The sequence below is a fragment of the Tauraco erythrolophus genome, chromosome 14 (assembly GCF_009769465.1).
Source record: "Tauraco erythrolophus isolate bTauEry1 chromosome 14, bTauEry1.pri, whole genome shotgun sequence".
Classification (NCBI taxonomy): Eukaryota; Metazoa; Chordata; class Aves; order Musophagiformes; family Musophagidae; genus Tauraco; species Tauraco erythrolophus.
The window spans coordinates 23,403,566-23,423,963 of NC_141478.1; the positions used below are offsets into that span (position 1 = coordinate 23,403,566).

The following is a 20,398-nucleotide window of genomic DNA, read 5'->3' on the forward strand; positions in this document are numbered from 1 at the left end:
TACCTAAGGACTGCATTAATCACCCTTGGTTTGGGACAGGGAGAGAGCAGTGCTTTGTGGGGCCGAGGGAATTTTTGCTGATGTTCAATCATCTTGTTTTCTAAATTAAAACACGAACGCGCAGGGAGGGGAAAAAAAAAGAAGAAAAAAAATAGGAAAGATATGGTTGCTGTCTGTCTTGCTACTTCGCTGCTGGGAAATTACCAGTGCAGCACGAGGTCCTACTAGCTTCTGGCAAGATTTAGCCAATAAATTATAAAACATTGATTTAAGAGGGGGAAGGAAGAAGAAAAAGAAAAGGCAAGCAATAAAATCGCTTTTAAATAACTCCAGTGTAGGTGGCGCGTACACAGGAGACGTCACGACTCATTGAAAAATTCGCATCGGATAAATAAAGGGCGACAGCAGAAGAAAAACAGGGGGGAGAACAAAAGCAGGAAGGTGCAAGAAAATTCAGAGGTCCTTAGTTGACATTTTGCACTTTGGTCAGGTTCCTGGCTACCTCAGTGGGTTCTGGGTGGCCAAGTCCAAAAACACTGAAAAAAAAAAAAGAATGAAACATCTGTGGTTACCAGTAGATGGACGATTATGCTTAAGAGGGTCAGGAAGTACTTTGAATTCTTGCACATGTTATTGTGCACTGGTCTGTCCTCGCCAAAAACACAAATAAGCTCCGTCTCAAAACCAGTTTTTGTCTTTTGTTCACTACTTCGGCTGCAAACCTCTTCCAGAATTCCCTCCGCTGATGACGACGGACCGACCTCTAATTTTCCATGTGAATCCATTTCGGACAGTTCTTGCAGCACGGTTGCCCCTAAACTTAAAAAGCTCTTTGCTTTTTAACCCTCACCTTAATACTGCGACTACTGAAGGAGACCCTCCCTAATTTACCAGGTCTTTGCCAAGCTAAACTCATAAAGGTTTTTTAATTTCCCCTCAAGAGATTATCTTCCCATTTCTCTGGTCATTCTTCCCGCACTTATTCCAGTTTATCCCTGACAAACGAAGCGACACGCTCTTCTCCAGCGAGGTTATTTCTGGCGGTGACAGGGAGAACCAACGCAACCCTGAGTGGTACTGCACGTGAACATAAACATCCTGCACAACTCTCACCTTGGCCATTCAGAGTCTTCTCGTGACCACACACATCCATCCTGCTCTTCAGTTGCTTCATCCCATTCCTACTTGGTCTTCAAGATCATCTAGGTCCTCCTGTAAAACCTTCCTGATTTTCCATGATTTCTTACTCTGCTGGTTCAGCAGATTTTATCCACGCATTCATCCTCCAAGGTCCCTAACACAAACATTAACTGCAGATGCATCCTCAAGCCATCCCTTGGGAGGTCTTACAAGCAGCTTGTCCCCAGTTGCAGTTACCTCCCCTTTACCTGATTCTGCCCCAACCTCACCATACGACTTCTTCGGCACAGCCGTTCCTCACGTGCCACTCTAACAACCATCCTATTGAACAGCGAGATTAGGGTCTACCTATTTCTCTACTCCAAAAATAAATTATAGAAGACGTACATCAGAGAATTTGGCATAAAGTGCACCTATTTAATCATACCTTTATTTTTCCCCCCCAAAAAAAATCTTGCTCCAGAACATAACACTGCTGTAATCAGACCAAACAGACCTAAAGTTACACAAAACATCTGCCACCATGTTTTGAACATCTGGACAAGCATAATGCCTACATGCAGCACAGCTTCTAGTTTGAAGAAAACCCAACCTACCAGGTATTCAAATTCACACGCTGCTTTCTCGGTGCAGTTCTGCGATCGAAAACGCAGTGAACAGATCTCACCGAGCGACTTGATTCGCCAGCTCGCAAAAAATTGCCAAGTTGGCCTCAGTAGTCTCCAAAAAAAGGCAAAGTAACCGTGACCTGTTAAGACAATCCCCTCAAAACACACATGCAGTAAATCCAGTTCTATTTCTGAAGTGGATTAGCTCACGATTCGCAAAGCCTGTATCCTCTCTAAGCCACAGAGATCCCACCGCGGCATTCGGTCCAGATGAACCACCTTCATCTTACGCGTATTCTACACAAACTCAGGCCAGGTAGGATTTCCCTGCTGCACTTTGAACAACTGCAACCACGTAGCCTCCACAAGCCTAAAACGTAATACTAAGGCCAAGCTCTCAACCATTTTTCTAAAGGTCTTTCCACTCCACCACCTCAACCACAGCATCGTTCCCCTCTTCCTCTCACTTGCTCCAAATCTCTTCCTCTCCCTGCTGTCCAGACCACATCCATATCTTTTTTTCTTCCTTCCTCCAAAACAACTTCAAACCAGCCATGTCATTCTCATTTTGGCCACACCTAGGAAATTCATTTACCCGTTATCAGTCCCATTAACATGGACTTCAACCAAGGCCATTCCGAAAGATAAGACAAAATATTTCCCAAGCCACCCACTGGAACAAACAAACAGAAAACCCAAGAGTCACCTTTTAAACAGCTACAGGGAAACATGAAGCTGTCAAAGCAATTCACAGTCATGGTAAGAAATTCCAATTAAAGCGAGAAGCCTTAAGTATCAACACAGGATAAGTTTTCTGGTGGAGCAGAGCCAGCTTAGGCTGTTCCTCCTCTCCAATCCAATCATTCCTGCCTCTTACTGTAGCTTGCTCATCCTTCGGCTTCTGGATAACTCAAAACATCAGATCCAAAAATAGGTCTTTTTTCTGCTCTTTCTTTTCTTCATCGACCCTGTTGGATCAACCCTTCCTACTTAGCAAGGTGACAAACCCATTCCATACCAGGTCTATAAAGTTTTTTGAGTTAAAAACTATAACTGAGCCCTTCAAAGTCTGCTTGGTTTCTCAAGTTATACTCACGTTAGATGCACGTGCCATGGTTAATAATTCAGATACGGTGTCACTTAACAGAAGAGCTTCTAAGAACATTGATCAAAAAACCACCCAGCTTATTTTCCACAGGTCAGGGGTCTACAACTCCTAGCACAAATCCAGGTGCTGCAGATAAATCACTTTTACTCTTTGTCTTCAGCCAAAGATGCTCTTTGCCTTATACATCCATCTGTCCTTCCCAAGAATTCCCATTTTCGGGACAATTTGGTACCGGGAATCTGAATAGTCCCAGGTGGTAAGCTTTAAGCCATAACACAGTGGGGACCTGCCCTGCTATTTCTGGAAGCTCTTTAAAAGGCATAAGTCAAGCCACAGCTTGTGTCTGAATTCTGGGACTGAGTGAGAAATTAAAAAATTTTTAAAAAATATCCAAAATAGTAGAGTGCTATTTTTTGTTAGCTTGAAGAAATTATGACAATCTCTCCCCGTCTCAACCCATACAGGTGCTTCTAAAACAGCGTTTCAATACAGTGAAAAAAGTGTCAGGTACACACTGCTTTTTGCTCAAATGGGCAAAATTATGATAAACACTAGATAATTAGTCTCTCGAGACGTGGGGACGCGGCTGATGCCTGAGCTTGCCCATGACTGTCAACACCACCGCTGCATCCTGGCAGACTGCCCTGCAACAGCAGCGTGCTCCGGATCAAGCACCGCTACAGGACTACTGGTCATGTACCATTTATTTTTAATTAGAAGTACCAGTACATAAATCAGCATCTTCTGCCACGGGGAGGTAGTGGTTTTGATCCACTACTGGGGGAACTACAAGATTTTTTTATGTTGGATACAGGTGTTATATCACCTCAGCAACGTAATTTGTGCTATCACCTCAAAAAATAAGTGACCTGCTGCAACTCTGAAGATGGAAACGAGAGCGAGGAGAAAAGAGGACAGGAATATTTTCCAATCGCTTCTACCACCACCTAAGCAAGCATTTGTAAAATGAGTCACTCGATCGTCTCCAGCTCCTACCAACATTCCTCTTTTTTCTGACCGAAATAAAAATAGCAGCTCAAGAAATTAGCTTCATTACTGCAGAGTCAGGCATATCCACAGCATCTTCTCAGAATGGGTTCAGCCGGTTCACGCGTTCCTATTTTGGGAGGATCTGACGCATGCTCCAACAGCCTTACCTACATCCTTCTCACACCACGTTTAATACCAGACTCGCTTACCTTCATTAAGAATTATTATGTTCATATTAAGAATTACTATTTCCTTTAGAAATGTGATAGTTTTGCGGAAACGCACGTTCTGGGAACAGCGTGGAGCACTGCTGGGCGGCCTGGAGGACAGCAGATACAATGGAAAAGGACTCCCAGTAGCAGAAGGATAAATGCATGCATCCCATTGAGTGTAAGCGTGGGAAGATCAAACAGGGAGGAGATGGTTTTATAAGCTCTAATGTCACCTCTTTTCTTCCAGTTTTTCAATGCTTCTATTTAGAAAAATACTACAAAAATAATCTCTCATCTAGTAGACCTAACTTGAAGTGAGAGGCTTCAAACTCTTTTCTTGGTTAGGTTACAGAATAAATTATTTGATTACAGGCTAAAAATAATTACTATCAGACATTCCTCCTCTCTTTAAGGAGCTCTTGAATTGATAATCCCACAACGAAAATAGGAAATACATTTTTAATGCGACTGATTAACATTTTAGCACTCACTGTATCCCTTCACCTGAAGGTTTTAATTCCAGACTGCTGACATTTCCTAAAAATGCATTATCGTTGAAAAAATAAGTCACAGTGTTGACAGAGCGCAGAGCTCGCTGGCCTGCCTCGGGCAAGGCACCTGATTGCATGGCCGCGCTGACCCCCCTGGCCTCACCATTTTTCATGGCATAGAAACCATCCCACCATAATCTATTTTTTTTTTCCTGCTGATGAATTTAAAAGAAAGATAACAAAGCATCTAAATGAGACTGCAGCGACCTCAGGACTCCTGCAAGCCATTTAACAGGCCAAGGGAGGCTCTGGAGCACACAGGTAGTACGATGGCCACAGCAGAGACTGGCGGTCACCTCCCCGGATGTCTCGTGTTGGATGGAGTCCTTGTTCACGGAGCTCCTGGAGACAGCACTGGGAGCCTGCCAGCTCTGCTGGCAGCCAGACCCACGTGGAAAGCTTCCACCTCATCTAAAGAGAGATAAGGAGAAAGGATTCCTCCTCCTAGTTCAACATCAGGTTGGTTTACACTTAGACAGGATTTACTGTCATCTTCCAAAATAAAAAACCTAAAGCATACAGTCTTGGTACACAACGAAGAGCATCTTCCTCCTCTTCATCAGTAGAAACCCAAGCTGGAGTTTCAAAGGGGATTCAGACCTCCCCATCTGCACCTACAAGGGAGGTCTGGAAAAGCGGCGGAGCCTCGAGCAGGGCAGCACTGGGGCAAGGCAGGAAGTCACTAACACGGCTCCTGAGCCCTCCCATGGGAACACGGCACCGACTCATCCCTCTCCCACCCAAAGGGCAAAAATAGCCAAAACTGGCCTTCCACCCCATCCACCACACCGCTCGCCTCAGCCAGTGCTGTCCCAACAGACACTTCAACACACCAACGGTGAAAACGGCACCCGATGTTCAAAGTGTCACGTGGAAGATTTTGGCACGAGCTCTAGGAAAGGTAAAATGAAACTGTGCCGGACCTCCTCCAGCCACGCTTGGAACACCAAGGCCCGTTTCAGGTAACGCCCCACCGGTCCTCCCTACAGCACTCCTGCACGCCTCGTCCAAGCGATCTTTGATCTCCAACGCCTTCCTCTGATGCTCGAGGATCTCCACAGTCTCCTTACTACCCTCCTCTTGCTGGCAAGGGTAAAAAGAGGGCAAGCAGGCAATGCTAAACATCTCCTCGCGCACACACGTCCAGGCGCGGGTGCATCCCAAACCCTCCCCACAAGCACTTTTTGAGGCAAGGCGACTCCTTGGCCGCTAGGATGCCTATTTTTTCCCCTAGACGACAACCTCTTGAAACTCAAGACAGATTTAACTACTAACATTAAAACCACGACTTACCAGTTTCTCATTATCTTCTGAGGTTCTCTGGTAATGCGCCGCTAACGCGACGTAATCCTGCGCCTGTTTGTTACACTCCAAACACTTCAGTCCATGTCGGATGAGTCTCAACGGGTCCGAATAGAGAGGCAAGGCGGGCTGAGCGTTCCCAGAAATTCCTGCCCCACCTCCTGCCGCAGCACCGGGCTTGTGCGAAGGAGAGGCCGAGTGCAAAGTCTGAGGAGCCAGAGAGGCTGAAGAGCTCGTAGGAGAAGGCGAGAACATTTGGTCTAAGGAAATGGGTTTCATCAGCAGCTGAGAGCACTGCATGATAAACCCTTTGCTCTTATGATCACGTGCGTGTTTCAGCAAGCTACACTTATTGAAAAAAAGTAGCATAGTTGAACACTGAGTGCACATGACTTCAATGTGAACGCTGCGTCTACTATAGTGTTGCGTCAGGCTTTTCTCTAAGGCAAAGGAGTCCCCACATTCCAGGCAGCAATACCCAGAGGCAGGTAAATTAATACCGGTGTCGGGCGGAGGGCTAAGGTTCGGAGTATACACCGGCACCGGATTGGCACTGTGCAGTACCTTATTGAACGCCTCCACGACGACGGGAGCAGCTTTCTTGACCTGGTGCACCAGCGGCACGGACATCTGCGTCACCTGCGGCTGACTGCGCCTCTGCGCAGATGACTTGGCCGTGACGGAAGCAGCGACGCTGTGCGGGACTAAGTTGAGATTTGCCAAGTGCACGGCTTTGGGAAGAAGGCTGGAGGTGGTCACGCTGGACGGCTGCACCACGATACCCTGCTGCTGCCTCTTCACACCTACTTTGATGGCACCGCTGCTGCAGTTTGGAAGCGGAGACAAGGACACCGCACACGTGCTGCTTGCGGCAATATCTGTTTTCATACCATCTACGTTTGACAGCTGGATAGCCACGGCAGCCCCGTTTTTGGTCGAATTCTTGCCACCCTCACCTTCCATAACCGCACTAATGTCAGGGGACGGGAAAGACTTGATAAACTCCTCGGCAGATGAGGTTTCCACAGGTGATTCTTCCAAAGATTTGCCCAACTCATCATTTTCTGGCAAAATTCTAGTTACGGTTCTTTTAATTTCACCAGAGGACGTCTTGATAGTCTTTATTCTAACTTTGGGAATAGCTGGCGGAGAGCTGGCTGCCATGGAAGGAGAGCCTTTCCCACTGCTGTCGCTGCACACACTTCGAGGACTCTCGGGCTGCTTGTTGGCCTTCCTTACCACCTCTAAGGGGCTTCGGGGACTCTTTGGTGACTTGGGCATTTTTGGACTTCCCTTCGTCCCCTCTTTAAAAGGACCAGGTTCCTTGGTAAGGTTTGGCTGATCGCCTTTGGGAATACATGCAACCTTTTTGGCCTGGAGAGCTACTAACGCCGCCACGCAGGACGACAACTTTGAATGAGTTGGCTTTAACCTCTGCCGAGGCGGTACCGACAAAGACACGTTCAGCTCAGGCACAGACCCCTTACTTTCTCCTAAATTATCATGGGGGAGGTCTCCAAACACCAAGCCTTCTCCAAGAAAGCTACTGGTGTCTACCAAGTCCCTGCTTGAGTCCACAAACCTCTCCGCTGCTTTGTCTTGTTCTCTCCTGCTCATTTCCAGCCTATTCTCCGGCAGGCAGTGGATTTCCATCTTTTGTTCCTTTTTACAGTACTGATCAAACATGCTTAATTCAGGCTCTGGTACCTTCCTAAGATGATCCAGCACCGAAGCTCCTGTCGGTATATACATTGAAGGTGGCGGAAAATACGGAGTTTGGGCATGTTTGGGTTTATCACCAATACTGTTCTCTTTGAACGTGTCCTCTGGCTCAGGGCTGGAAATCGGGCTAAACTGACTAAATGTTGGCAAAGGCTCCGACTTGGACTGGTCCAGTTTATCAGAGTAACTTCGTGAGCTGTCGCCATTAATAAAAGCCGACTCAAACTTCCCATAATTATGCACTAAAGCGTGAGCCTCCGATGGCAAATCAGACCCACGAAACCCGTTGTGCAGCAGACCAGTCCCGAGGTGATTCCCCTCCTTTTCTGCTTCGAAGGACTCCTGGCGACTCGTGTTCTTCACGATCACACTCACGACAGGAGCATCAGAGGGAGGCAAGGAGTGGGATAAGGACACATTCTCATCTATGCAGATTCCCGATGACTTCAGGTGATTCTCGTTCTCCTCCCCAGCTGACGGGATGGTCTCCTTGGCATCAAGGCTAGTCGGATCAGGGATGTCAAAAGCAGCCAAGAGGTCATCGAAGTCTGGGGTTTTCATGTCCCCCATGATGAAAGCTACAATTAAAAGCAAAAAAAATACTTTGTCAGGTACATTTCCCCCAAGGACAAACTTTGTAAGGCTCATTTGCATAAACAGCTTACGTGACAAAAAACACAACTGCCCAGACTGCTAATAGGGCAGGGTACAATGGCTAGAAACATCTGCTGCAGACACTTCAGCTTCCATTTTAACTATTCCAAGATTTACACGTTTATACACGAAGATACTAGCCCAGCTTTTTCAGCACATCAGTGCCGTTTTGCAGGGGATCGCAGGGAAGGGATGTCTCCTGCTCTAGCTGCGCCTGGAGGATCAGCAGAAGTTCAGGTCCCATCCTGCTCGAGCTAGCAGGGGCAGGTGAAGAGTGACAGGAGCTGCTCACTCCTGTCCTGCAACACAACTCACCCTCTCTGGGCTGTGGGCAGAGCTGCTCTTGGTGCTTCAAGCAATGAGGAAGGAGACAGCATTCCCTTCTCCCAGGGGCCCAGAGAACACAGCTGGTTCAAACACAACCTTTTAAGTGACACCAGGCTCACGCAGGGGACATCTTTTCAACCTGTCAGATGCATCACTACTCCAAAAACAGCCGTTGTCATGAGTCTCAACAGAAAAGATTCAGAAGTACATTACTACAGGGTTTCTTTGTCGTTTGGTTGGGTTTTTTTCTAGAGCTAACGGGCGATGATACTGCCTATTTCTCAACTGATTGTCACATCTGAAGAATTCAGTCCTGCTTCAAGCAAAAAAGGCAGGAATAAACAGGTGGCCCAAGAAGTGAGATGACTCCCTACCCAAAACAATTTAAATAGTAGAAGCATTCAGCAAATATTTCAATACAGCAGCTCAAAGCACAGCAAAGCAAGCAGGGCTTATCTGAAACAGGGACAACCCTTAATTAGGTAATGAGGCGAGGCAAAACTGCCCAAAGACCGAATAAAGGATCGTATCCAAATCATAACAAGAAACGGTGTTCCCAGCCAGCTCTCCCTTTATAAGCCCTGCAGAAGGGAAGTGGGGACTAAGACGCTTGCCACCGAGACCTACGACAGCAATAATCAAGCTCTGATGAGATGCGTGATGAAAACTGACAGCACAGAATTACTCGAACGTTGGTGTTTGCTACTGTCAGGGACACTGGTTTCCCCATTTAACCAAAATGTTTTCAAGTTAGTGCAATATACAGACTTCCCAAATATTTAATAAGCCATTCTTTGAATACATGTTCCACTTAAACCCCGAATTTATGTGTACTCAGGGAAAGAAAAAGACCCAGAGAGCGTCAACTGAACTAGCAGAGCACCAGTTCCTACTTGGCAAGGAGCACCCACAGGCACGGTAAGTCCTGCCACGCTCGCTTGACTCGGGCTGCATCGGCGCTGCCAAAGCCAGCGGCAAGCAAGGGAGACGGAGAGGGTGGCAAGAGCCCAGGAGAAAGGGGGAAGAGCCAGGAGCAGAGGTGCAGGCAAAGAGGAGGACCCTGGGACAAGGCAGAGGGAGAGGAAGAAGCTGTGCGATGCCTCCCCAAAAAGCCCCTGATTTAAGGCTGCTTTCACTGTTTACAATTGGGTTTAGAAGTTGGTCGAGCGTCACATTAAAACCAAACAAAGCACAACCCTTCCTGCCAGGCTGCCGGGCTAGGAGAAATCACTCCGGCGCGGAGCAAGAGGACATCGTGGTCTCTGAGCTTTAGTTCCACCTTGCCTACGGACAAGCCTCGGAGGTGTTGCCTTGGTTAATCCACTGCAAAACACTCTGCGGAGATTTACCTGGCTTCAGAGTGGCTTGCTGTGGTTTAGCTTCAACTTGTCCTCATTCTTCAATTAAACCACAAATATGGAAGCCCACAGAGGGCTGTGCAGTAAATTACCATCGCGTCCCTCAGCAAGGTAGGGCAGCTGTGCGTTAAGTCCCTGGAAGCCCAGAAGATTATCCATACGCTTCGCGTCACCAGCACTTGATAAGGACTTCTGAAACATCGCACATTGCTGTAATTGGCAAAGAGCGCGGACCTGAAACTTCGCTTTCCTTTGGGTGGGAAAACTTGTGCCAGCTGGGAGAGGTAGGCACCACTCGGCTCCCAGAATTTTTGGCACACAAATCCTTCCGCAAGGAAGACATTTCATCCGTAACCTGGAACGCTCAAGTTTTACATAGAGAAAAACGAGCTTGCCAACTGCTCTTGGCTTTTCCGTTCTCACTCTCAAACACCTATATCCACATCTTCAGACGCAGCAGTGTTTTAAAACACAAGGCAAAATAAATCCGAGGTATCTGCAGCATGACAAAATGTGCTTTTCTTGGAAGAAATGTCGCGTTTTCAGAGGCTTTCATGTACATCTTCGAGTCCTATAAAAGCCCAGTATAAGCTCTCTGCTATTATGAGAGCACAGGTCTCTACTCAAGTACTTCTCCACAAATTGCCTCTTCAACTTGTCATATGTGAAGCTACAATTTCTCAAAATAAAGCAAAATTGGACCCAGGTTCTAGAGAAGACCAAGTAAGCATCTTGACGACAGAAGCGATTTTCAAATGACACAAATTTGAAATTTTGACTAAACACCATTTATTTCTGTTCTCCGGCAACAAACAGAAAAAGCGTATTAAAAGAAATTATGCCAAAGCCTCCTGCAAACCAGTTTGTGAGGAAAGGTGGAAATAAAGACCTCCATCCTCCTTGTTAAACAACCTGCCTTAGAAGCCAAGCTCGGAATCCAATTTCCTCTCTCCGCTTGCCTATGAAAACATGGAGGCCGAGATTTGCAAAGCAGTAGAAGAGATGAGGAAAACGAGTAAAGAAGAAGGATTTACAGAGCAGAACGCACGCGTTTCAACGCGCAGAACCAAACTGACCCCAGTTTCTCCAGGAAGCAGGGAACCTAGAAGCCTCCAGGCCATCCAAAAAAGTCCTGCGAACTCCCTTGAGGCACGTCGAACCCCAAGGCCTTCTCCTGCGGCAGAGCACAGCGCCCCACACACGTGCCATACAAACCTTTGGCTGGCGGTGCTATGCCCGGGGACTTCCAGCGACGTGCGGGAGCTCCTCCGCAGCTTCCCAACCAGCGCCCACCATGCTGCCTAAGAAGGAGGTTCAGGATTGCCACCTAACAGGACAGCATAAAAACATGATTACACCGAGGTGAAACAATAAAGGCAAATAACACGTACCGATAAATCTGCGAAAAAGCGAGGTGCAAGGGGAAACATCTGCCAAGGGCTGCTCCCGGGGGTGCGGAGCAAGCAGGCATCTGCTGGAGGGGATGCGGGAGGTTGGCGGCCAGGGAGCGCGTGCCAGGGGAAGGCTTTGGGAAGGCGGAGATGGCAGGAGCAGGAGCGCGGCCGAGGAAGCGCCGGGAGCTCGGGCCAGCTGGCAGCGGGAGCCCAGGGGCTGTCAGGGCTGCGGGAACGGGGAAACAGCCGGCGGCGGGTTAAACCGGAGGCTACGAGCGCCAGACGGACCCGGTCTTCTAACACCCGTGAAAGTTTCGGGAGCGCTGCACGGGAAGGCGGCGCGTCCCGGACCAGCGGTGCGAGGGCTCCGGGATGAGGCGGGGGGCTCAGGAGCCGCCCGGCCCGCGGCAGCCCCGCTGCCCCCCGCCCCCACCGCCGGCCTGCGCCGTCCCCACCCGAGACAAAGGCGCGGGGGCCGCCCCGGCCCGCCGCTGACAGCCCGGCCCGGCCCCGCCGCCCCCGGCCGCACGTGGGCGAGCCCCGCTGAAGTTAGTTTGTCCCGGCGGCGCCGGGCCGAGCCGACCCGAGCCGGGCCGGGCCGAGCCGAGCCGGGCCGGGCCGCCGCGGGGCCGGGCCGGCAGCCGGAGCCGTGCGCGGGGCGGCCGGCGCTGCGCGGGGCGGCTGCAAGGGGAAAGGCGGCGGGCGCCCCGCGGGCCGGAAGAGCCGGTGCGGCGGGCGGGCGCGCAGGGCTCCGTGCGGCGGCGGCGGGGCCGTCCGCCCTGCCCGCGGGGCGGCAGCACCCGCCCGGCCGGCGGCAGGCGGGGAGGGAGGGAGGGAGGGAGGCGGGGGGAGGGCGGCGGGGAGGGGCGCGGCCGGGCCCGGCCGGGCGGCACTCACCCACGCAGGCGGCTCCTCCGAGGGCCCCGCCGCCGCCGGGGCCCCGCGCAGGCCTCACCCCGCACCGGGCACCAACGGCCGCAACATGGCGGCGGCGGCGGCGGGCGGGGCCGGGGGCGGGGCCGGGGCGCGGCGGACCGCCCCCCCCCTCCCCACCCCCTCCGCCTCCGTCCCGCGGCGGCGCCGGGAGCCGCGGCCGAGCGTTCCCCGCCGCGGGGGCTGCCGCCGCCCCGCCCGCAGGCGCCTGTGCCGCGGGCTCCGCTCGCCTGCCGGGGTGCCGCGCCCCTCCGTGGGCCCCGGCCCCGCACCAGGAGCCGGCTGCTGGGGAGCTCCCGCGGCTTGTCGCTCCTCCTTGTGTCTGGGTTCCTTCCTGGGTCGTGTCCCGCTCCAGCACGGGTGGGATTTTGCATTCCAGCAGGCTGGTTGACCTGGAATTAACCGCCTTCCCGGCACAGTGTGCGGACGGCGGTAGGATTTGGCCCCCCGAGCCCCGCCGAGATGGCGTTAGCGCTGATGGACCGGGGATGCTGGTTGCTCCGCATCTTCCTCAGCGGATGGAATTCCGAGGTGTTCGCTGTCAAGGCCTTACGGTTTAAAAAAATAATAATTGTAGTGGTTTGTGCTGAGTGTCTTCCACAGCTAGCGATGGGTTGGGATGTGGTGGTGAGGCCATCCCTGGGGAGCTGTGTCCTGTGCTGGGCCCGCCGCTGCGAGAGAGACTGGAGAGTCCGGCAAAGGGCCACCGAGATGGCGAAGGGGCTGGAGCATCCCGTGTGTGAGGCTGTGAGCCGGGGAAGAGGAGGCTCAGGGGATCTCGTCAATGGCTATAAATTCCTGAAGGGAGGGGGCAAAGAGGACGGAGCCTGGCTCTTCCCAGAGGTGCCCAGAGCAAGGACCGGAGGCCGTGGGCACAAACTGAAACACAAGAGGTTCCCTCTGAATGTCAGGACACACTTTTCCACTGTGAGGGTGAGTGCTGGCACAGCTTACCCAGGGAGTTGTGGAGTCTCCATCCTTGGAGGTTTCCAAAGCTGCCTGGTCACGTTCCTGGGCAACCAGCTCTAGGTGCCCTGCTTGAGGTTGGTCTAGATGACCTCCAGATGACCATCTCTCAGACCTCCAGAGATCCCTTCCAACCTCAACCACCCTGTGATGCTGTGAAGCATTTTGTGTTTGGGTATGAGTACGTCACCCTCCTTCCATCATAATAAAAGACAGGAATATTTATCGAGTTTGTCCTTCCAGCGACTTGGCGGTTTTGCCATCTACACCTGGTACTGGACGTACAACACTGTTCATACCGTGCTTGTTTCTCATCTAGTTAAATAATATTTTTTTCCTTGTCATCAGTGTCATCAGCAAAATATTTACTCTTTTTTTTTCACCGACACTCGTAGCACCCCTTCCTTCATTTCTGAATGGGTGTCAACACCTTTCTCCTTCTGGAGGGGATAGCCAGTCCCTCAAGACCAACAAAAGGGCAAGGGAAGTGATGCAGAAAAACCACGTTCAATATCACGACTGTTACCTGCATTTTTCACGTGTCCCTGTGAAAAGCCGCTTGGGAGCTGTAAGTTGTACCTAGTGAGGGAGCTCCCACTTCTTACACAATTTACAAAGATCTGCCACAGTCCTGAACAAGTTGTGGCTTGCAGGAAAGCCACTCTCATTTGAAGGATTGTGCTAATTAAGAAATACAATGCCAATGGGAATTTAGCTCCATGCCGATGGCCGAGGAGGAGAGGCAGCCCCAGAGCGGCTGGGCAGGAAGCTATGTTCTCCTCCTCAAGACAGCAGAGACACGAAAAGGGCTAAGGAGAATTTGTGTTCTTCTGTGTGATCTAAAAATCATATTTCAGATGATAACCTGGCACATCTGGAAATAAAAAATCTTCCTCCTTTTTTTTTTTTTGGTGTGTGTTTAAATTTGTCCTTTTAGGTTCCTTTCAGGATCTGAGCTAAAGGATTTGGTATGGAAGGGATGAAATCCGTGGATCTAGAGGCGATGCTGTTACAAAGCAGCCCTCTGCCCTTGGGATGTGCTGAGGCTGGAGCGAGGAGCAGCGTCGCTGGGAAGCCCTGTGTCCTGGTGGCATCTTGGTGAGGGAAGGCCCTGGATGACGAACTCTCAGGCGATGTCCAGCTGCATCTGAGATCTTCACTTCTAATTCTTCCTCCTGCTTGGGGTTGTTGATGCTCACTTTTTAGCTGGGGGAAACTGGTTCTTCCCAGGTGCTAGCTCTGTCGGAGGGTGGATGTAGGCAGGTGGGCTGGCAAGTATGGTGACACCCGTTTTATTCATACACAACAAGCGTAATAAAGTCTTGAGCGCTCATGCCTAGGCAGCTGTCAGTTTTCAAATCAGCGGTTAATTTGTTTCTGTCAGAGCCTGGTATTACAGAGAATTACCTTGAGCTGGTTGCAAAACTTGCGTGTTACAAAAGTGTAATTAATGTTCCAGAAACTCCGGGGAAGGTTTATTACTGGCAGGGTGAGAATGAATCTCCAGACACAAACATTCCTCTAAGATAACAGCGTAGCCTTCGGCGTTATCTACACACAAAAAAAAATCAGTGTAACTTAAATCAGGGTAATTAATTACACACATGTCATCTGTATACATATAAAACCATTTACACCTTTCACTCTGGCTTTTCAGTCTCCCTGACTGCCAAGGAATGCCCTCTGCATTGCCCCAAACAGACTTTTTTCCCCTCTTTTTGCTTCTTGACAGATATGCTGATGAGCTGACATGTCTCTTCAACAAAGATCCCTCTGTACGACCACCGATCCGCCACAAACATGGCAAAAACTTGCCTTTTCTCCACATGCACGCTCAAGGCAGCTTGTTGTTAGTGGTCGTGGTGCTCGCTTGCGATGATGGAGACCTGACCTTAAATTCCTGTGTCAAATCAAAGAGAACAAAGACGTATCCCAGCGAGTTTGGGAATGGGAATAAGAACCCTAACTTGGCAAAATCCTGTTAGAGAAGAACTATTTCATGCCTTGCCATGCTTCTGATTCCCATTCAGTGGAGCTGGAGATGTGATTCCTTGCGGGGAGGTTGCAGCCGAAGCGCCGAGGACGCACGTTTCCCGTATCAGCTTTCGCTGGCGCAATAGCAAACCCGTTTTACTACTCGACTAGAAAACGGGGAGAAGAACTCCCAGACAGCCAATTTTCTTCACCCACGAGAACTGCAGGCTCCGGTGGAGTACGGACATGCTCCAAGGCCTGGGCGAGCAAGGACCCTTTGCGCAATCCTCTGTGCCGACGGCGGAGACGGCGCAAATCCCTGGGCTTCACTTGGCTTCGCCGGAGCAGTGCCGGCACAGCCGCTTGCAGGGCTCTGCACCTGAGTGCTCAGCACCAGCCGAGGGCACAGTCACCCCCTTTTTCTCCCGTTGGCTCCACATGGGCTCACTCCTACGCTCCAGGCTGTGGCAAGAGGACCTTCCCAAGATGGTTCTCCTGCTGAAGCAATGTTTCATGTGACAGCAGCCCCGGGCCTGGCTTCGGGACTGGGGCAGCTGGGGGACACCGTGGTTTCCCCATACATTTCCCAGGGTGACAAGACTGGCTCGAGCTGTTCTTGCCTTTGTGCCTCCGGTTGTCCCATGCAGTGGGATTGCTCTGTGAACCAAAGAGAACTGATCCAGGCTTTATAAACCTCTTCAGGGAAGAAACTGAACTCCATGACTTCCCTCATTAGCTTACACACAGTCCCACAAGCGGTTGTGTGGGCGAAAATGAAGACTTGGGTAGGTGGCTCCCCCAGGTGGGAGCCAACCAGAAGGAGAGCTGCTGGGGCAGAAAGACCAGGGGCATCAAGCCACAGCCACGTTGCTCCTGGAAACTCTCCTGAACTTTGCTAGAAAGTTTAAACCAAGCTTGAGAAAACTGCGAGAAGAATAATTCTGTGAGGGTTCTCTGTCCTAAACTGCCTGTAGCACCCTCCAAGCGACTTCAGTGCAGTTGTATCTTGAAAAGCCTCACCAAGAAAGCTCGAGAGGTTGCTTTGCACATTCACAAAAAGAGAGAGTGATGTAGATGCCAGTGCAAGGTCTGTTTGTGTTGCGGGCATAGCTGAGGGGTAAGTGGGATGCTGTGGGCTTGGCGGTAGCTGTTATGCAGTCCCATAGTTTGGCCAACAAATTGGACTGCTACAGGGAGGTCCAGTGTGGGCCAGCTCAGCCCCAGTTTGGGCTTTCTGCGTGAAGCCTTTTCTCCAATTAGTTTCTCCAATTCAACTCAATAGTAAAATGTTTACATCAGAGATACCCAGAAACCCTAACAGTCTGCCCTCATCACTCCATCCTCACCCTCTCGAGATGCATCTGCTGGGAGAGCAGAGCTTGTGCAGGTACGTTATGATAGTCTTTGGTTATGAGAAACTATTTTTTTTTTGCAACAGGAGGAGCAGGCAGTCAATACGACCGTGTCTGAAGGTAAGGTAGGAAAGAAGGGGTGAGTAGATGAAGCCACACTGCACGCAGATTATCTCACCCAGCTAGGAGATGCGTTTAGGAGAATGTATAAATGTGTTTCCAGGTGTCAAACAAGGATTAAGTGCAGTGCAGCCCCGAAACGAGGTGTAAGATTTTTGCTTTCTGTGCAAATGCATTGATAATCCTAAAGTGAATCTGACGCTTCTGGCATCATCCAGTGGCTGAAAGGTTTTAATATTTAAAATGCTAAAACTGAAATAATGTACAGCAGCTAATTTCAGCACTACAGTAAGAAATTAGCTCGGAAATTAGAGCTTCTGGTGCGCAGCCCACTGACCGTGCCATTCCTGCCCTGGCCCGTACATACTCGAGCACCTGTCTTGGTGCTTCTTGGAGCTGAAGTGATCTCAGGCACTTTCCCAGGTGCTCACAGGAGTCTTGCTGATCCTCACCGGGAGGCAGTGGAAAGGTGGCCAGGGGCTGTGAGGCATTTGGGCAATGTAGTCGGCAGTTGGGTGGCACGCTGGGCCGTTCCAGCCCCGGGCAGAGTGGCACATGTTGAGGCTTTATCCCACAGCCCGCGCTGGGGAGCAGCGCTGGGTTTTAAACTATACCCAAGCTGGGGCAGGGGCTTTTCTTCGTAGCTAGGGACAAGAGGGTAGCTGGCAACCAAAGGCTTTTTCTTCTTGTTTCCCAAACATTGCCAGTTCCTAAGAATACCACAGATGAGGCAAAAAATCCTCTGTGTTTGATCTCCACCCTGCCATAGTTGTTTTTTTTTTTCTGAAAAGTATTATATATACTATATATAGGTACATATAATATATATATATTATATATATGAGTATTATATATATATGAGTGAAAATCTCTTCACTGATTTGAAAATTAAAAACTCAGAAGGTTTTCGTTTTCAGAACTGTATGTTACTATTTTCTCTTATCAGGACAACAGCAGGAAAACGCAGCGGAACCGTCACGCTGGGAAGGTGTTTGCCTGCGTGTTGTCGGATGCGGTTCGCCTCATGCATTTGCATGAGGAGCTGCTTTTTCACCTCTGCGGTGCCCTGACGTGTCCCCCCTGGGTTCGCTGGAGGGCTGCTCCCTCCTTAGTTCTTCCACCAAGCTCTCAGTCAAAGGAAAGATCAACAGCTCAGAAAAACTCTGAAATTTTCAGTCTGGTTCGGATTTTGCTAACGTAAATGTCTTGCCTTCACCTTGCTATTTCACACGTGGCGAGCAGAGCCCCTCACATCTGCTCGCTTACCCCGTGTTTACGCAGCAGAGGGATAAATGTAGACAAGTGGCTGCAGCTGCAGCGTATCTTGCATCCTTCCTCACCCCTCTGCTTGTGCTGCCTGGCACATGCGTGCCTCTGCCTCCTGCCTCACCTCTGCCTCCTGCGCCGCTGCTGTCTCTTGCATTTCCTTTGCCTCTTGCTTTACCTCTCCCTCCTGCATCTCCTCTCCGTCCTGCATCTCCTCTCCATCCTGCATCTCCCCTCCCTCCTGCACCTCCTCTCCCTCCTGCATCTCCTCTCCCTCCTGCATCTCCTCTCCGTCCTGCATCTCCTCTCCATCCTGCATCTCCCCTCCCTCCTGCACCTCCTCTCCCTCCTGCATCTCCTCTCCATCCTGCATCTCCTCTCCCTCCCGTGGTGTCTCTCATTTCTGCACTGCCTTTGGCTCCTGTGTCTCCTTTAGTTTCTGCGTTATCTGCCCCACGTGCGCTGGCATGGGCAGAGCCGTGTCTGCTTGGGGCAGCCCATACTGGTGCCATGTAGGACATAGGTCGATGCCCCTCCGGAGGCCTTACTGAGAAAAAGGCTTCATTGAGCAGCAGTAATTACTGCCCTAGAGAGGTCACAACCTTCAGCAACATCTCTCGGTGCTGCAGCTCCCGAGAAGCAATTTTAGATGCAAAATATGTTTCCTAAAAGTTGATCTTTGCTGGCCAATGACTTTCTCTCCCTTCCTCTCCAAACCTTTGGGTTTTTTTGTCCCTAAAGGGAGAAGGACCTTGGGAATGTACACGCCATGCCTTTCCTTCCTCTCTCACCTTACTTTGTCCTTAAATTCCAGCTGGGCTTTAACTGAGATAACTCGTGCTGTGTCCTGTGTGCCCTGGAGGCTTTTGCCTTATAAAACTGAGCAGGCAGAGCCAGTCTCTGCTCTGCCTTTGATAATCAGTTGCCTTCATGCTCATATATCCCTGGAAGAAGAGCTAGCTCCTGAACACAGGGTCAGGCTGTACCTGTACCTGCAGGATTGCAGCCTGCATGCTGACACGGGAACGGCAGTGCTGTCGGCAGGGCGTGCGACTGTCCGGCTCCCAAATCCTGTCTCCTTGGGAAGGGGCTGCAAAGCAGAGCGTCCTGAGGCTTGCACCCTGTTGTTGGCAAATTTGGGTGACACGTCAACAAAATATGAGAGGGTTCTGGCACCAAAAGGCACCATTTTTTTAATTGTTTTGTTTAACAGTAGATGATATCTCATCTGATTACTTTTCCGTAAAGATGGTTGGGGTGTGGAGAAAGGAAAAAAATAACACTACGTATCAGGACACAGCATCTCCTAAGACGTGCAGGACGCCGAATACTTTTTATTCAAACCAGGCTTTGGGAGAAAGACAAAGAAAGACAGGAAACTGTAAGTGGCTGTGACAAACAGGCTTTTCAGAAAAAAAAAAAACAAAACAAAAAACAAACCCAAATGATTGTAAGATTTATTATGGAGAAAATTCTTTTTATGCCTTAAAAGCACTGGGGACTGTGATGGTAAGAAAGCACTGTACTAGCACAGTCAGGTCATCTGAAAATGAAGTTTTCCATAGTAGATCTCCCTTGACCCCATTAACTATGGACATTAGAGTATTTTCATGTTCTTTTTTATCCTGTTAGACATTCATTGGGCCCTCAGTTAGGCTGTGCTGTCACTCAGCATGCTAAGCGATGGGCTGCGGTTGCTCTGATGTGTCAGTGAAAGACGTTTAATTATAGGACAAACAAATGTCTCTGGCCTTCAAGAAACAATTTTCCAAAGGTTGAACTTGTATTGACTCACACCAGCGCAGCAGAGAGATGTCCTAAGCGCTCTTATTGCAGCTTACCTGGAAGCAGAAGCGTTTCCTGGGAGAGAAAATAGTGGAGAGGAGCCAGGAATGAATAAGCAGCCTTATTGCGTTGTGGATTAGAAACCCTCTTCCTATCAAAGGGCTGAGTAGGGCTCGTTAAAGCATTGAGGAAGACAAAGAGTAAAATGATGATGGGGCAGACAGGGTAAAATTATAACCTACAGCCTTGGAGTAGGAAGGAAATGAGCAATAAAGGGTTTGGCCTGTGTGAGAGGCAGCAGGTTTCTCGTCTTCTCCTGGAGCATCTTGCCATGTCACAGTGCTAGAGGTAATGTTCTGGGCTGGAGGGTTTTCTGGTGAACATCCTTTCCGTTCCTGTATCCCCTTTCCCCAGGGCAATGCTGCCCAAGCTGAGCAGAGTCCTTTCTGAGCATCAGCGTGTTGCTCTCCAATGCCACTCCTGCCACCATCACCTACAAAACACAACGGTTTGACCCCAAGGTGCTTTTCAAAGAGAGGGTTTGATCTTGTTAGATCCCATGTTCAGGAGCAGCACCTGCACATCATGCCCGAAACATGCCGACACTCAAAGCACGGAGTCATGGGGCTGGAGTGG

General features: G+C 50.1%; 1 protein-coding gene across 5 annotated transcripts in view; it reads right to left on the reverse strand.

Moving 5' to 3' along the window:
• The window catches only part of ZNF592 (zinc finger protein 592), a 38,875-nt gene extending 26,596 nt beyond the window's left edge, over positions 1–12,279 (reverse strand). For all 5 annotated transcript variants that reach the window (XR_015222535.1, XM_086620177.1, XM_086620175.1 and 2 more), the window contains exons 1-3: positions 12,264–12,279; positions 11,188–11,299; positions 5,903–8,211 (exon numbers count right to left, since the gene is read on the reverse strand). Coding sequence is in view for 4 of the 5 variants with exons in the window: in XM_086620177.1 (XP_086476303.1) it covers positions 5,903–8,203 (2,301 nt within the window). In the remaining variant the exon portion in view is untranslated. The remainder of the gene's footprint in view (positions 1–5,902; positions 8,212–11,187; positions 11,300–12,263) is intronic.
• Positions 12,280–20,398: the final 8,119 nt, after the last annotated feature.